The sequence below is a fragment of the Cuculus canorus genome, chromosome 1 (genome assembly GCF_017976375.1).
Source record: "Cuculus canorus isolate bCucCan1 chromosome 1, bCucCan1.pri, whole genome shotgun sequence".
Classification (NCBI taxonomy): domain Eukaryota; kingdom Metazoa; phylum Chordata; class Aves; order Cuculiformes; family Cuculidae; genus Cuculus; species Cuculus canorus.
This window is the reverse complement of record NC_071401.1, coordinates 118,188,969-118,207,289: the sequence shown is the minus strand read 5'-3', so window position 1 is coordinate 118,207,289 and position 18,321 is coordinate 118,188,969. Positions and strand designations below refer to the sequence as shown.

The 18,321-nt window shown below is 37.8% G+C and overlaps 1 protein-coding gene across 1 annotated transcript in view; it reads left to right on the top strand.

The window, feature by feature from the left end:
- The window catches only part of DCBLD2 (discoidin, CUB and LCCL domain containing 2), a 43,448-nt gene extending 25,243 nt beyond the window's left edge, over window positions 1-18,205 (top strand). The window contains exons 4-15 of the mRNA XM_054076370.1: window positions 679-730; window positions 2,068-2,140; window positions 5,028-5,161; window positions 5,573-5,613; window positions 6,960-7,175; window positions 8,811-8,935; window positions 12,144-12,291; window positions 12,655-12,828; window positions 13,766-13,859; window positions 14,230-14,279; window positions 15,942-16,079; window positions 17,119-18,205. Of these exons, the coding sequence (XP_053932345.1) occupies window positions 679-730; window positions 2,068-2,140; window positions 5,028-5,161; window positions 5,573-5,613; window positions 6,960-7,175; window positions 8,811-8,935; window positions 12,144-12,291; window positions 12,655-12,828; window positions 13,766-13,859; window positions 14,230-14,279; window positions 15,942-16,079; window positions 17,119-17,561 (1,688 nt within the window). The 3' untranslated portion in view covers window positions 17,562-18,205. The remainder of the gene's footprint in view (window positions 1-678; window positions 731-2,067; window positions 2,141-5,027; window positions 5,162-5,572; window positions 5,614-6,959; window positions 7,176-8,810; window positions 8,936-12,143; window positions 12,292-12,654; window positions 12,829-13,765; window positions 13,860-14,229; window positions 14,280-15,941; window positions 16,080-17,118) is intronic.
- Window positions 18,206-18,321: the final 116 nt, after the last annotated feature.

The window sequence follows — 18,321 nt, the reverse complement described above, 5'->3', positions numbered from 1 at the left end:
CATTGTAATGGTGAGTGATACATTTGTTCCACAAGGAAATTGAGGATTGCCCGCAACTGCTTCACAAGGTGAAAGGCTTGAGAAACCCCTTTCTAGAAATAATTCTAAAAAGAGCAGATGAAGAGCTTTCATTTTTATTTTGTGAATCTTTTGATGCTTTTCTCTCTGTATTTTAGACTGTATGTGCTGATACACAGCAGACTGAACATAAAACTTGAGATCTCGGTCATGGATGCCAGTAACATAGCACTGTAATGTTTGTTCCCTGTGTTGCTGGGTTAGAGTACTGTAGGACTTTAAATGCTGAGAACACAGGCCTGTTTAGCTAGCTTATTAATTTAATTTTGTGAAAAGAGCATATGTTTGTGCCTCTGAGTTATGTCAGGTTCTCTGAAGAACAGCTATAAATTTAAATGAAGCTGCACAAAAAAAAGTGTTTCTGTTGTTTCTTTTCTTGTCTGTGTCACACTCTCAGTGGATTTCCCAGTTATTCAGGCAAATTATCAAGGTTCTACTGTAATACAAAATCTGTTGTAAGAAAATTTAGTAGTACCATGTTTTTTTCATTCTGAGACTTTTGGTTAAGCTAGAGAGGCTCAAATGTGTATTTTTTGTGCACTTTAAAAGCATACTTAAACATGTTGTCTTTATCATCCTCTTAACATTTTTTCTTTCCAGACCTAATTACCTGTTTAGACAATGCAAGTCACTTTACCGAACCAGAATTCAAGTAAGACTGATTTTACCCATTTCCTCCGCAGTCTCTTTAATGAAGTCATTTTAATGTTTCTACTTCACTCTGTTACTCATACCAGATGTGGCTTGAAAATTGCTGTCCAGAGAACTTAAGAAACAAACTAATTAGGGTTAAAACTGAAGAATTTCTACGTTTGTGCTCCTCTTCCTTTTCTCTCTCTTATCTCCTTCCCTCCCTGCTCACATTTTTGTTATTTATGTGCTGTATACAGTAGAACCTCGTTAATTTGCACTAATACATTAGGTCGTATTATCTCAATCCCATAGAAAGAGTGTTGCTTTTTAAACACATATTACAGCATGTATGTACCTTAAATACTGAAATTCATGTTACAGTTATTGGCAGAACACTAAACCATGAGATCTGTTAAAACTTACAAATCCGTTTCATGGTTTGGTGTGAATTAATGAGGTTCTGCGTTGACGTAAAGGGCTGTACCTTCTGATGGAGGAAACATGTAATTTCCATGTTTTTTCCTTCTTCATTTCTAGCTAAAGCAAGGATAGTCTTTAAAGCTGCAGGCTATTGTGATGTACTTGAATTTACTTCTTGGAGAACTTCAGCCCTGCTGTCAGGAAACATTTCGAAGTGCAGCCTTTGCCTTTCTCGCTCATTTTCCCAAGTTCTAAAAAATAAAGGTTCTGACCTTACAACATGTGCTGAGTCTCTGAATCCCACTATTTTCGTGCTGCAAAGCTGCTTCAACTGTAGTTGAAATGCAGTGAAAATGTTGAGTTTACTCTAGTCCACTGTTAGATCTTGAAGATTGAATAGGTTTTTTATGTGCAGTATGGCACTTAGAATGTGAACACTAGCTTGTATCAGAGGTGCAGGTGTCTTGCCTTTTGGTTTTAATGAGCTAGTGGTACTATCTGAATTTGGCCGTGTTTTTATGATTAAAGCATTGCCAGGAGCTATTATAAAATGGCATTACTTTTCAGATGCATTATTTAAAGGTGCGAACCAAATAGATATGTAGCTCTCTAGTTTATAAAATAAAACTCATTAATATTGTACTTATAAGACTTTCAGTTTACAGAAACCGTGCAGTATTTATGTTACAAAATGATGTAGTATAGTCAAACTGGAACTGTAGTTTCAGACTTTTTCAAATGTCTCTTAACTTGTGTACTTCTCTTCATGAGTGCTTTTTGTCTAGTTTGATAATTCTTCAGTTAGGATATATCCTTAAATAGTGATATATATGAATGATTACAAGGTATTATAAATAAAAAAATACTGAATATTTTATAACATCATAAAAGTTGTAGTTGCATGCATATTTCACTTGATACTTTGTTCTCTTCCAGTAAGTATTGTCCTGCTGGATGTGTGATTCCTTTTGCTGATGTTTCAGGCACTATTCCCCATGGATACAGAGATGTAAGTAAAAATACAGTAGGCTCATGTGAATTTTTATAAAATGTGCACTGTATAATTAAAAGTCTGTTATAGTTGTTCACAGTAGTTCTGTTGCCTGGGTTTTGGAATTTGTACCTCCTAAAGTGAATAAGATAGTGCTTATTTTTTTGCATGGCTGCTAAATGGCTGGTGCTTCAGATGTTGCCATGTTCAAGAAGTGAAGTAGCGTAATAGAGACTCCAACATTTTTGTAAGGCCCGCTGAGAAGGGTGAATCAATCAAAATATTGTTTTATACTTCCTGTTTTGTTTTTGTTGGTTTTCTCAGGTTGGGAGATTCAGCTTTATAAAGCAAACCAGTTCTTTTAATGGTGTCTTCTTGGTTTTGACACCATAATCCATATCTTGACAGTGGATATCTTATTTTTTTTATTACAAAGTGAGAGATGAAATACTGTTTATGCTCAGCAGTTATAAAACCATTGGCAACGCAGGGTTAATACTACAGCCTTAGTAATTCTATAAACTGGTAATTAAAATCTTTAATAAAGTACTATTTACTTAGAACACTATAAAAACCTGTACACTTTTTTCAGAGGTAAGCTTTTGTAACTGAATTGGCACACCTGCCGTAGGACTGCAGGGTGTTTGCTCTGTTTATTTTAAGTGATTATAATTTTTCTATTGGTCTAGTCAAGAATTACATTAAATCTTTTTGTTTGTCTTAAAATGCTTTTTTAAATAAGCCATTAGCTCTAGCACAGATGAAAGACATTTTTAAAATGTTAGCAAGCAAAGATTTTCAGATTAAATATGAGCCTGAAGTGTGCCTCTGATTTTCTTTCCTCAAATATCTGCCTGCCTAAATAATATTCGATATGTAAAAAAATACGTAACTAATCATCTATATGTAAAAATGTCACCACAGTGTAATTGTGCTCTATGTTCTGTTCCACAGTGAGTCCTCACTAAGTGTCTGCAAGATAATTTTTGTAGCTAGTAAAAACATTAATTTTTTTCTCTGCCTACCGTATTTGCGACATCTGTAAGAATTCTGCTTGTTGGGAGTTGTTTTGCCAAGATCTGGGAAGACTGTTTTACACGGAGGAAAAAGGAAACTTTGGGCTTTATTTTTGTCTTCAGAGCAGTCGAGTTGTGTGTAAAGAAATCAAATTGTCTGGCACTTTAGACAAACTTTTAGGTAGACATTTCTCATCCAAATGATCAGCAGCTGCTTGCTGCTTTAAAAAAGTACCCTAAATCCTGATCCTTCTGCTTTAAAAAAGTACCCTAAATCTTGATCCTTCTGTGTGTGACCCCAGTGTCGACATTCTTTGAGGCGTTGGAGTGCTCACTGCTGACATCTTCTGGTGAGCAGGGAGGTGGGAGCTGTGTCTACTGCAGTATTCCATCCCTTCCTTTCAAGGGAAAGTAGGAAGGGAAAGGGGAGCTGCATGCAGAAGTGAAACATAATTACATTAGCTTAGAAAGCTTTTGGTGTATTTGGGAGGTAGGGAATAGGGTTAGTGTTCTTATATGTGAATATATTGAGGCAAGTTATGTTTGGAAAAGTCTTGATGACCAGGTTTGTTTTGCCAATGAGTTTGAGATTTAGGGGCATTCTGTCCTGCTGCATCATGCAATTATTTCTAAAGAGGCCACAATGGAGAAAGTTGAAAATGTAAGAAAGGAGATCATCCATGAAGCTTTTGTTCTCTGGAAAGGACCTGCTGATTCCTTCTTAAAGAATTGTGGTGAGGCTCTATAGCACCCAGTGGACTAGTTGGCAGAGTAGTGCAGTAAATATGTTTCATAGCAACAGCTAGCAACAGATGTCATTTGGAGAAGTAACTGCTAATAGTAAATGAAAACCTGCAATCATCATCTGTTGTTTATTGACTTGGGCAAGTCCATGCCAGGATACCACAATAGTAATAACAAGCTTAATAGGATTTCTGGAAGGTCTACTGGTAGATATCCAAGTGGTCCTTCACAGACAGCTTGGGCCCACTTGATTTTCATTTTAGAATGTTGATCCCAGTCTGATTGGATATGAGTGAAGAGCTGCAGTATTACAGTGTGTCTGTGTGTAGCTCAGTACTGCGTATTGCAGCTATTACTGTGAATAGCTCTGTCTATGCCTGTTGCACGTTGCGTAGTCTGTAATCCTCCAGGAACCTTGATGCACATCGTGGATGGGTACACAGCTAGCCTGCAAGCCAGGGAAATCAAAGTATCACTGTGACATTTGTTAGCAGTTCTAGGCTAGCGGTCTCACAGAGAGAGAAGAACAGGATGTCCTGCAACAAGAATTTGTGTTAACTGATCTCCATTGACCTGTACAACCTCGGTAATAGTTTGTTAGAGTAAATTGTATTTATGTATTACTGCAGATTTATATGGGTTCAGCCATTTATGTATTAAAAAAACAACTAAACCCCATTGGCTAAAAGTTACTATATCTGCGGTTCATTGCTCCTTAATTGTGAGAAAATGAATAAACGTACTTTCAATGTGCTTTCTATTAAAAGGTTTCCTATGTATTTATCTATTCAACTTCCTTTGTCTAATGTAAAAGATTTACTGTAGGCTGAATTCTGTGTGTCTGGCTTTTTCAGGCTGGTTCACCTCGCTGTTTGTTTGAGATTATTTGTTTACAAGAGTTAAATTCCAAATACATCTGGGCGAGAATGTAGTGAAATGCAGGAGCTTCTTTTTGTGTTTTTATAAACTCAGTAATAAAACAAGGTGAATGGTTTCTAAATAACACAGGTAACAGTTGTATTAAAACGGTTTCTTAATGTAATAGTAGCAAAGACTGTAACTGGGCAATGTTGCATTTACAATATACAGCGTAATATTTAATTTATTTACTACGTAGTATTAAATTTTTCTTTTTCCCCTTCAAGTCATCATCGCTTTGTATGGCTGGTGTTCACGCAGGAGTTGTGTCAAATACTCTGGGTGGCCAAATTAATGTTGTAATCAGCAAGGGCATCACGCACTATGAAGGCTCTCTGGCTAACAATGTCACCTCAAAAGTGTAAGTGTACTTCCTGTGTTCTCATTATCTTTAGCACCTTAGATCTTGTTAGTGTCTCATTGCAGGATTAATTTCGGGTAGTGAAGCTATGTGTTGCATGGACAGGTTCTGTTCTGCAAGGTTCTCACAATGCTCTTTTGCTATGATGTGATGTTTTTTACCAGAAATTCCTAATGTTCTGTGGAAAAAGAATAATGGAACTGCAGCTTTTCAGTTGTGGGGAAAGGAGATTTGTACCGGAAGCACTGCTTCCTGATGACAGAAAGGGTTACTTGATTGTGGAGTCCTTGTTTAGGTATATGTGCATACGTTTCAATGGCAAGCAGTCAGATAAGAAAGTAGATTGAAGACATTTTGTTTCAATTTTCCTCACTGACTAGCATAAAAAGCGTTTTCTTATGTTCTCTGCAGGGGACCATTATCTACAAGTCTCTTCACATTTAAGACAAGCGGTAAGCTTCATCATATGTATTATTACATGTTGATACTTTCATATGAATTTTGTGAGTAGAAATAAGTGTTCAAGTGTCTTATATCTTAATTTTTGTTCTGGTTATAGTTTTTACTTAATTCCTCAGTAATGTATATTTTTGAATTGTTTTACTATATTATTTTGATGATCACTAATCATCATTACATTCATACATGCAGTGACATGTATAAATAAGGATGCAATGTTTAATTCTTATGTCTCATCATGTTATTCAGTTGCTCATAACCATATACGTGTTTGTTGTACTTAATTAAAGCTCTCCCTACATATGTTAAGACATTCTAAACCCTGCTTTCTTAGTCCTACAGGGTGCTTGTCCTGCCAGTTTATACTCATTTGTCTTTCAATATATTTTCCTACTTTTAGTATATAGTAGGCTTTGCTTATCTGCAGAAAGAGATTCTTTCATGTTAGGTTCCTCTTCTGCAATCTGGTTTGAAGTGACTTGACTCCTGTACTTTAAACACACTGCTAAAGCAGAGTTGGGCATTTATGAGTCGCTCTTTGATTATAACAACTGTGCTTTCTAGGTTGTTTTCAGGTTTACTCCTTATACTTTCTTTGTTGCTTGCTGAGAAAGCTAGCAGAAATCCCCAAATTATTCCCAAAATTCTGTCCCCTTTTAGTATTATTTTTCCACATTCTTGCAACTTGATGCTATGTGATAAGTTACTTGTCTCTCTTGCAGAGGAAGGACATCTCTTCTGCTTTGATTTGTAAGTTGTAGGAAATTTAGCGAGAAATTTAGGAGAAGTTTTTTAGCCATCAGCAAAATGTGACATGGGATGAAACTTGTAAGAATAGTAACAAAAAAAATACAACTAATTTCAAAGATGCATTTGAGCTCAAGGCCAGGATCATGATATGGCTTCCTACATTCTTTGCTGCGTTGTTCAAATTAAGGTTGTGATACTGAGGTTGGTTTAAAAAACCAATAAATTACATAGACACACAAAAAAAGAAATGAATGATCAAGTAGTCTGTTTCCCATTCCTGCATCAACCATACATACCGTTAAGCCATTACAGCTTCCCCAGAGCTTCTTTTCTAGTGCTCTCTGTCACTGCTGATTGAGAGGATTTCCACATTGCTCTTGAGCAGGCATAAGTCACATAATACTCAAGACCCCAAGTTTGGTTCAGACATTGCTTTTAGAAAGCAAAAGACAGTGTGTTGGTTGTGTTGTTACAGAGTAAATTCAGATGACAGTTTAATACTTTCACGTCAAGTCTTAAGCACCAAGAAAGTAGAATCATTGTGTAACTTGAATTTTCATTTTGAATCCTCTACTTTTCTGTTGCTCAGGTTGCTATGGGACATTGGGGATGGAATCTGGGGCAATTCCTGATTCCCAGATTACAGCATCATCTGTTCTGGAGAGGTCTAACGAAACAGGACAGGTGAATGTTTGGAAACCTGAAAATGCCAGATTGAAAAGGGTTAGTCCTCCTTGGGCTGCATCTATTAGTGATGAGCATCAGTGGCTGCAGATAGATTTGAATAAAGAAAAGAGAATTACAGGTAAGTGAATCTGATATGGCTTCTAAGCAGCATCATTGAAAAAGTTGGTTACTGACAACTTTTTCTACAGTACTTGGTCTTAGATAAAGTCCATGTGACCTTTAATTACTACTACAGCAATCGGTGGTTCCGTGTCCTAGCTAATATACTGAGAAGCCTGGAATTGAACAGGTGAAGTTTCATTTGTTGGGAAGCATCATCAGAATTTGTTGAAGTGTTTCATATGGTTTTATTGGATCCTTGATGCTTCCATTTTCCTGCTTATTGTCTCACTGGAGATGCAAATCCATACTGAGTCAGTCAGTCCATTGTTACTCCTCATGCAGGTGTACTGACTTATGTTTCTAGGTTTACCCTACTGCCTGCTGTGGCTGTAGTGAATCCAGTAGTGGATATTGGAGCAGTTGCAGTGCAATATGAGATAAGCAGCAGAAGAGTAAATCAGCTGGCAGCCTCCCCTTCACCTCCTTGCTTGAAGTGAAACTTGGATTGAGAGTTAGGGATGGTGGGCCCCTCAGTCTGTTGCTGTTCCCCTCAGCAAATGGACCAAACAGTGCAGACTGATGCAGCAGGAGCCTGGGTTGGGCTCTGCTCCTTCACAGAGATTGTGATGGACCATCCATCATGATCTTAGTCACCATGTTTATTTGGAGAGACAGTTGGAAGTGTTGTTTCCCTGATCCACTCTGGATGGTGTGCTTTGCATTTTGGGAGTTAGGCAAGCTCATTGTTAACTATTACTGTTGATTGCAGTGTAGCTCATGCTGAGCTGATTAATGAAGGTCTGAGGCATTTGCATTTTGGATTTAACCTCAGGGGCATCGTACGTAGTGGCAGTGCAGCTGTTGTATCTTCTGTGCTGATGTTAGTGTTTTTCTAGTTTGACCGAATTGTTCAGAGGTGATTTGCTGTTGTTAATGAGCATGTTTGCAATCTCACTTGAATCAAAACTAAAGTGGCTTTAGGTCTAGGAGAGTTTCAAATAAAAACTAAAATGGCTTAAGGTAGAGTGTTTCGTAGAGCCCCTGGCTTTAACACTATGTTGGAACTTCCTCCTTTGATCAGTTTGAGTGTGTCTGTTTGTTTCAAATCCATGAATTGGTCTCTGTAAACTCAGCTGCACACCCTGCTATCAGCAACTTGGCTTCCTGTCATCAAGCAACTTGAGTTTACCAGCCTTTGTTATTACCTCCCTGGGGGACTATTTGGATTTCACATTACTCCTCTAATTCCTGTGCTGTTAAGCTTTTACGAAACAGCTTTCCTATGTTAGTCGGTCTGCAACGCTGAATTGTCAACTTTAGGTGCTTTTAGGTTGGCAGTACAAAAGCAGGGAAGGATGATGCTGTCTCGGCAGCTGGAGACAAAACTGGGTCATAGTCAAATGAACAGGCTGTTTCCATCAAGAAATGGGGAGAAAGTGCTTAGCAAGGTTATAGTGTTAGAATTAAACTATAAAAGTTAGTAAAATAATTATTAAGTTTCAGTTGCTGTATATGTTTTGGATAAACTTTTCAAAATGTAACTGGATCAGTGGAGACTCCGACTATGTAACTCAGGACTGAAAAGCTGATCTGTTAATTGTAACAAACTGATACCAGTTTTTTGTCTAACTGGGCACCTTTATTTTCACAGGTATTATAACTACTGGATCAAACTTAGCAGAGTACGACTACTATGTCTCAGCCTACAGAATTTTATACAGTGATGATGCACAGAAGTGGACAGTGTACAGAGAACCTGGCATGGATAGAGATAAGGTAAAAGTACGACACGCCTTCTAGATATGTTCTGTGGAGATTTCACAATTGGAAATATGACTAATTTTGGTACGGTGAGGAAACATTAAATAACTTTCCTTTTCATTGTAATTCTGAATCATAAACAGCATCTGTGCAGATGAAAACATGAAAAATTGTGAATATGTAAGGATTTGAACAGTTCTGAAGTTCAGAGATTATTACTATTTGGAGATGGGAATATTCTATACAAGAAACAGCTGTTGCCAGTGGTAGGCTGTCTGGTACTGTGTCCCTTTAAGAACATTCAGATTTCTTTCAAAATAGGTTGTATGTTTCAGAATGGAGGTTTGCATTCTTGTACTGTTGTTGTTACAGAATAAATGTTAGGGGTTGTATAATTTTCCATCTTTTATAATGCTTCTGTCAATATTACTTTTTGACAAAATACTGCTAAGTTTCTTTTATAATAGAGCAGCTCTTGGAGAGGTGTTTTCTTGAAAAACTAAATGGTCTGTTCAGATTTGGAGTGCTTTGCCACACAGAAAAAATACCTACTGTTAGCGGCATGATAAACTTTTCCCTGTGTTACAGTTTTGCAGTATTTAATAGACAGCAAAGCTGCGATTTTTGTCTTATGTGACCTTCCCAGTGGTTCAGATCAGCTTTTCCTAAACAAATGAAAGCATCCTTAGTAACCTGACTTGGAACTAGGATTTCCTTCTTTTTCTTAAAATTCTTTGATGTATTTTACCTTATTTCCATAGGCCCATGGTAGTACATATGTGTAATAGTTAATAGTAACCTAGTAGCTTTCTAGAAATGGGTCTTCAGAATGGTAGCTCATTAGCAGTACTGGTGTTTCTTCTGTTTACTGTGTGCTAAGAATGTTTCAAGGTAGGAGTGTAGTATCCTGTTGATTAAAAGAAAGGCTAGAGTATCTTGTTTATTAAATTAAGGGGGCGTTGAACATTGAACATATTGATTGTAGGAAACTTTACTGAAAGGCGGGGGACTTTACTGGAATGGTCCATCTCCTTGATCCTACATATGAACTAACAAGGCCGTTGGTATGAAGCATTCAAACGGGAGGAGGTGGAGGAGTGGGTGTGGAAACCAAACCCAGCAGCATTTTTTGATGGTTTTTCAGTGCCCTCTTTTGGCCATCAAATAAAATCTCAGCTATCGAGCTGCCTAGAATTAGGTTTTGTATTGAGTTTGGTTATTGTTTTTGAAAACCTTTGCAGCTGAGGCCTTTTAATGTTGAGCTATTGTTTTCTGCAAGTTCATGAAACGAAACAAATTTTGGAGCTTGAAAGTACAGGCAACAGATCTTTTGTTTGCACTTTCTGTATCATTAGGTACAGTGCATGAAGAACCATACATATCCAGGCTGTGCCAGCTGTACTGTAGTGACAGAAAAAAGGATTCAGTGTGGGTGATCTCTGAGGCTTCAAAATAGCAGGTTTTTTCTTATGTTTGACATCATCTCACTTGATACAGTTTTGCTTTTGGATGCATATGCGTGCAGGCTTTTCCCTTTGAGCCTTATGTAATTCCACACGAGACCTACCAGGAGGTGCTATTCCCCATTTTTTTGAAAGACGTTTGAAATTCCTCACATTGTTCAGGAGACTCAAAGCTTTTCCAAGGCTTTCCCGTAGTCCTTTTTGCAGATAGTTTCTAGAGATCTGCAGTACTGAATAATGTTTTTCTTACAGTTTTTACATATGAAAAAGAGAATAAAATGCTTGAATTGGGGAAAAATGACAAATCAAAGTTGCAGTGTTGGAAAGGTTTTGTTTGACAGCACAGAGGCCAGTGGAGACAGTTTGATAGTAAATCTAATATGAAAGCCATTTCTCATCAAAAAACTTGCACAGTACTGAACTTGGACGCAATTTTTTTTGTGCAAAAAATATATATAAAAAAGAATTGCGCTGCAGGTAAAGTTTAGTTACTATCATAATACTTGACATCAAAAGTTTGACTAATAAAAGCCTGGAGTAAAGAACTACTTTAATGTTAAATCTCTCTTGAAGATAATTGTCATTGTTAATGATTTTATTGCCTTTGCTGTTATATGCTCTGCCTCAGAAACCTGAAGCAAGATTAACTTTCAGTGTTGGGCATCTGCTTTTCTTATCTGTAACTTCTGCTTTTGTTGCTTGGGTAGCCAGATGCAGTTTGCAGCTTCTTTTAGTGGTGGTCTGACATGATGGAGCGTAAACAAGGACACAGTACAGCAATTTGGGCTGGGAATATCACCTTAGAGTCACCTCTGTATTTGCTTCTAATTTGCAGCTTTACCAGAACAAATAATTCTCTGGTGAGATCTGTAGCCACAGGCCTGTCAGCTTAAAAAAAAAAAAAATGAGTGAAAAATAAATTTGCCCTAGTTTAGGGGAAAAGTGTCTGTAAATTGGAACCCGTTCATCTGTGTTCTTGCCATGTCTCATTAGATTTTCAACCAGATGAACCAGTTCTGTGTGGTCAAATTTTGAGTTCTTTGTGTGCAAGGACCAGCAGCGAAGGACAAGCTTTAGCTTATTTCTATGAAAGTCTGCACCCTTCACTTCCAGAACTGTGTGGTTCCATATGAGACTCTGAAGAGAGCACACTCACATTCTGAATCTTAATCCTTTTATTTCACATGTGGTTCAGCCCTTGCAGACAGCAACCAGCAGAGGACGGTGTGATTACATACTTGACTGTGTTTCTTAAGGCTTTCTAATAAATGACTACCCAGCAATAGGACAGACTACACTTTTAACTCTTAGGCTGTGTGAAGGCACCACTTAATTCCTGCATTCAGACTGTCACAACTGCTTGCTGTAGATAGTTGAAGAGGAAGTGCAAAATACCAAAAAATGAGTTAGAATTACTCAGTGCCATAAACATGGGAGACATCTTTAACAGCAGGCATTGCCTGCGGACCATCACTAGAATATTACATGGTACCTTTATTCTGATGTAAGTAGTTGTCTGCATATATGTACACACACACACACACCACCCCCCACCACCTCTTTCCTTTATTTTATTTAGTTATTTATTTCATAGGACCGAGTGACTGGAGATATGCAGGTAGCAGCACCATTCTGGGGGGAACTTTTAGGATTCTGCATTGCTTATTTTTCCTAAATGAAACATCAAAATTTATTGTAATTACTTAGTTGTTGTTGCATTTGTATAATGTTTGTCTCCTTCCCCCCCCTTTCTTTTCTAGATATTTCAAGGCAACACTGAATCATACAAGGAAGTTCGCAATAATTTCATTCCACCTATTATTGCACGTTTTATTAGGATTAACCCCTTAAAATGGCACCAGAAAATTGCGATGAAAGTAGAATTGCTAGGATGTCAGTTTAGTATCGGTAAGGCAACTGAAAAACTTTCAACTGTACAAAGACAAGCAGTGAAATCACCTGGTAAAAATTACATTGTGGATATATTTTCAATGAGGAAAAAGAAGTACTTCCTAGCTGCATAAACCTTCTGTAACTGGTACTCCTGAATTTTCTTCAGAGTTGTTACACTTAACCTGGAAAATACATAGTTTAAGTGTAAACAAGGTAATTTGGAAAATAACTGTTTCAATAGACATTATTTATTCTTAGTTATTCTTTTCCTCATTATATAACATGAACAAAAGCTGTAGAGTAAACTGTTCCATCTGTCTCCTGAAAAGGAAACCTGGAAAACTAGCACTTCAGAAAATAAGTTCTTTTCTTCTACAGGCCGTTCTCCTAAAATCACCATGCGGCCGCCACCACCTCAGAACAAGAATGATGCTAAGAATGATGACTTCATTGAAGATTTTGTTCATTCAGTGAAGACTTCGTTGCAGACAGATAAAACAACTTTCACACCTGAAATCAAAAACACAACAGTGACTCCAAGTGTAACCAAAGGTATCAGCAATTAAGCAGTAGAAGTGTTTGAGAACTCCTTACAGTGCTTTCGTAGATATTAAATGTGCTTTCTGAATTTAAATTTTCTCAACACTTTAATGTATTATAGATAATTATCTTTGCTATTTAATGTTTACTAGTTATCATCTACATGATAAAAACCGTACCATTGCACACTGCATGCAGAAACAAAACCAGTCTTCCAAAGTTCCATCTTTCAAAATTTGTTCCAACCAAGTTCAACTTTTAATGACTGAATAAATTTTGTCAGAAGGAGAAGCTGCAGCTTGAGCTTCCCTTCAGAATTCAACAGATGTAACTGCTTTATTATTTAATTTGATAATTTCTTAGGACAAAACACTTGACATAGCCAAACTTTTATGGAGCAGTCACATTGGCATGAAATTCAAAAAACATCACCTGGCATCATGGTTTTGTTTATCAAAGAAAAGTGTCAGAAAGGGGAGCAAGATCAGCAAGAGCTGATGTAGGCATTGGTGAAGTGTCCTTTGGGATGGTCTCATGTCACAGGCAGAGCCAGCGCAGGCTGGTTGTGGTGAACTGTTAAGGTACTGTGGTATTTACTTCTTATAGGAAGTTCCAACTGAAGAGGTTGAATATTCCTGGTCTCTTGTGATTTTCCTTGTTAATTGTAAGATCCATTGTTCTAACAGAAAAATCTTACTTCTATTAAAACATATGTTGATTTTGATGAAAAACCTTGCAAAAAATACCAGCTGTGCATACATGTACAAGAGCTGGGTGTTAATTGCTGTCTGCACTGCGGGAGCATCCAGCGGGGTAGCTTAGCTGGGGGATGAATCTGTGATGGATGCTGTACGTAAAAACTATGTGCTTTACCCGAGTAATTTGCAAACTAAAAACTGATCTATGAGAAGCTCTTCTGTCTGACACCACTTAATTTAATGGCTTTCAGATGTGGCATTGGCAGCAGTTCTGGTTCCAGTGCTGGTGATGGTCTTCACGACTCTGATTCTTATCTTAGTTTGTGCGTGGCATTGGAGAAACCGGTAAATGAATAGATTAATGGAAGTGCTTTAACTGAATGTGAGCCTGGTGTGTGGGAATGAAATGCTGCATGTATCGCTGTGAGCACTTGCACGTCCACACTTGTGGACAGATTTGTTTTCAGAATTGTATTCTCTGTGAGAAAATGTTCACTTGACTAGTGAAGCCAGTGAACACGGCTTTTGGTAACTGTTTTCATTAGAAGTGCTTTTACTGAGAGCTGCTTGCTCCAGGAGCAGCAGACTGACGATGGCAAGTCAGGATACTGGTGCTTATGCTTTAAATTTGAGGAGCAGTTATAGCCAAGGTGATAGTTGCTGAGCATTAATTAATGCATCTTCCAACGATAAAATAACTCCTTTTTTTTCACAGCAAGAAAAAAATGGAGGGAACTTACGACCTGCCTTACTGGGATCGTGCAGGTAACAGAATGGTTTTATAAATTCCTTTACTTTGCTTTTTTTGTTTGATGCGTATTTCAGATAGCAGTAACATAAACAATTTCCACTAGCAGAAAAGCTTTGCTAATGCTAATTGATGCAGGTGTAGCAAGCACTGAATTTCTTTTCTGGATAGACTTAACTTTAACTGCTTCATTCTGGAAATTTTTTTCAGGGATAGAAAATACCTTGTCTGCTCTTAGAGCTTACAGCTTCAGGGTTTTTTTTTAAGTAAGCAAATGATAGAACCTCTTAACAGTACAACGCAAGGGGAAAAATAATTCGAGGAGCATCTTTTTACATTTGATAATAAATGTATTTGGTTCTTTTTTTCTTTTTATCCTGGAAACAAAACTTTTATCTTCGTATACAGGGTCTGTCAAGTTCTTCATTGCCTTAGTAGGCATGTGGGGTTGTTTGCAGCCCATTTTAGGGATATTTTACATCCCATTGTCTTGCTTGAGAGCTGACAATTCCACCAAACAGCACTCAGCGGGTGTCCTGAAAATGCTTGTTCTACAGCATGAATTGCTGCTGCAGCTGCTGGGTTTGTGCTGTCTGTATGATCGTGCTTCACTTCTCTGCCTCTGTGTTGGAAATGTCCACATCTCTGTGTGTGCTTACAGGTAGCTTTAAGTATGCTTTGGCCTTTGAACAAGATACCTTTTAATGACCATACTGTTATTTATCACATGTCCCTTTCTGATAGGTCCCAGCATTCCTGTCTTAGGATATTAGATTCAAAATTTCCTGTGTTTAAATATCAATGATGGATTTGCCAGATTTTTTTCCTGTTTGCTTACATTTAAATGTTTGGTATGTGAGTCTGTTTTAAATGGAAATTTGGCAAAATGCAATATCAAAAGAATGTTGCTACGCTTCTCTCTGGAACCTCTGTCTGTCCCCTTCTAGGGGATACCTCAAATTTTGTCAGTGTTCTCCAGATCGGAAACTCCTGTTTCTTTGGCTTTACCTACAGGATGGTCTGGAATGAAATATGTTAATGGACAGCAAAATTAGAATGGTTCTGGCTGCTGGGGGAAGGGATAGGAGAGAACCTAACAAAACCAACCTTCCTTCTCTCATGAAAACATTCATGACCACAATAATTCCTTTTCTTTTCCACTGAAGTTAAAATCCTCCATATTCAGGTTTTTGCAAAAATTTACTGATCAACCTTTTTCAGCTATGTGAATTAGAAACATGACACTATCAGCCAGAAACCACATTAATGAAACGTATTAGGTTATGGCTGAGATGTCTAAAATTTTATGTAAATATTTGATTTGCAAATTGGAATGTCTGATATTTTAGTATTTTGTGTTGTATTTTATGAGTTTATTAAACCCCAGCACTACTGCTAGTGGACATTCAGGGACAGATCTGGTAGACTGCAGCAGTTCTGCAGGTGTTTGAAGGAGGAGCATTCAGGCAAGTTGATTTGGGTGACAGTAATGTTGTCACTTCTGAATCTTCAGTCTGCCAGAAAATGTTTAAATATCTTGTAACCTTAGTGCCAGGCAAATACTGATAATTAAGGTGTTTATCTGCCACTACAAAATATACAATATGAGGTAAATATATTTTAATAGCTTAAAACACAAATGCAGTCTTGGGTGTCGTTTTTTTAAAATCTCTATGAAGGATGGTGGAAAGGAATGAAGCAGTTTCTCCCGACCAAATCAGCAGAGCATGAAGAAACTCCTGTACGCTACAGCAGCAGTGAAATTAGTCACCTAAGGCCAAGAGAAGTCCCAACAATGCTGCAAACAGAGTCTGCAGGTACATCTTACTGGTTTTGTGGGCCATGGCAAAAAAGTGTCAGGAATTGGTCTACATTTAATTATTTCCTATTTTTTGGGAGGGAACAGAGGAGAAATTTATAGTTCTTTGGGTAAGTGGATTTTTTAAAATGCAGGCTTTTTCAAATCTATTCAAAGAGTATCATAAAAGCCTGTATTAATTGACTTGATATGCTGTGGATGTAAACTTCCCCAAGTTAATGCAGTAAGTAACCGAAAGGTTCTTTACTTGTACTTGTGCTCTTAAATCCCATAAAGGGTTGAAGGATTTTTTTAGGCTATGTTTTCATGCACTGGAAATAATTTCACCCCATTATTTTTATGTACAAATCTGTAATGTGGCACTTGGTTCCCTACATTGACTCTATAGATTAAACCATTCTTTGGTCTAGAAGAGGAGGAGTTACTGGTAACAGCATATGCCCTTTCCTTGTTGAACCAGTCATTAGAGGATGATGACTGACTGTGCCTTTGGTTCTGTGCTTCCATGCTGATGGCAGAAATACGCAGGCATACAGGAATTATACCTCCACAGCAGGCAGAATTACTTGGCTCTTTTTTTGCTGCTTGTCTGTTTTTACCCAGCTAGCCAGGATTCTCACTTCCAGCTTTTGTAACTGTTGAACTAAAACATCTCAGCGTTCATGTGCAGGCTCCCCCCTTACAGAGCAAAGCCTTAGCCCCAAGGACCATGTTGTCTCCAAAGCCACACAGAGCAATTAATTTCATTTAATTCTCATTTTGCAGAAAAGAACATTTAAGAAAAACTTTGTTTTGAGGCAGGTGTACAGGAAAATGGCAGCTCACAAGAGAAGTATAAACATGAGAAACTGGGATGCTGTGGCTATCCCAGTGGCTTTAAATGTTGGCACTGGCGGACAGAGACAGACCACTGGTTTGATCTAGGATAATAATTTCTGTGACACTTGAAACAGGTTGTATTTAATAGGATGCCACTGTAAAAAAAAAAAATCCATTAAGTGTGGTTTTATTTTGTTTTCTTGGGGCTTGCAACACAGAATATGCTCAGCCACTGGTAGGGGGAATTGTCGGCACGCTCCATCAGAGATCAACGTTTAAACCAGAGGAAGGAAAAGAAGCAAGTTACGCTGATTTGGACCCTTACAATTCACCCATGCAAGAAGTTTACCATGCTTACGCTGAACCACTACCTATAACTGGACCAGAATATGCAACTCCAATAATCATGGACATGTCCAGCCATCCCAGCACACCTCTTGGCGTTCCTTCCATTTCCACCTTCAAAGCTGCAGGGAATCAAGCTCCTCCACTGGTTGGAACGTACAATAAACTCTTGTCTAGGACAGACAGCACATCATCAGCACGGGCACTGTACGATACACCAAAGGGGCAACCAGGGCCAGGTGCCACTGAGGAATTGGTGTACCAGGTACCACAGAGTGTGGCCCATTCCACTGGCAGTAAGGATGAACTAAGTTAGCTCACGAGTGAGACAGAATGATGGCTTATTTTTAAAAGCCAGTTCCATAGAGCTGACTGTTTCATTTTTTAACTGCATTGTTTTGATACTGTTAGTCTTAAATAATACAATGTTGAACCAAAATATTTTGTACCGGGGGTCTGGGAAACTAGTAATTCTGCCTTTCCTTAGGCTGTGTCTGTAGGTACAGCTTGTCTCCTGCAAAACCATGGACTTTTATTACTACTGTACAATTGTCTTTCAGACATGAGAGAAGAACTTGTCAAGATTAGCTTCAGTAATTCATAGATGTGAAGGATAAATTGGGAGAAACAGTTTAAAGTATAAAAAGCTAATAACTTCTTGCTAATGGTACTACTTCTGTGGGGAAAAAAACTCCAAAACCTAAAGCTCCTAACTTTCTAAGACCTATTTGTAAGCACTATAGCTTCTAAAATTCATTGTACCCTATAAAATACCTGCACAACATTGGACTTTAAAAACTACTGTCAGGACTGATGGCAAAAAAAAAATTCCCATTAACTTCATGCTATAAAATAGTTTTGAATCTAAATTGTGTTACTTCAGCTTTTGTTCACAGGATTAGGAATCATCAGCTGTATGTTCCTCAGAAGGTTCCTAACATTTTTGTTAGCCTTCCAAAACTAGAATCTGCTGTCAGTGTCCTCAGGCCACTCAGTCTTGTTCCTTCCTAGGGATCCAAGAGGCACAGACTAAGTCATACAAGCAAACTATATGACAACTGCTTTTATCTTTTTCC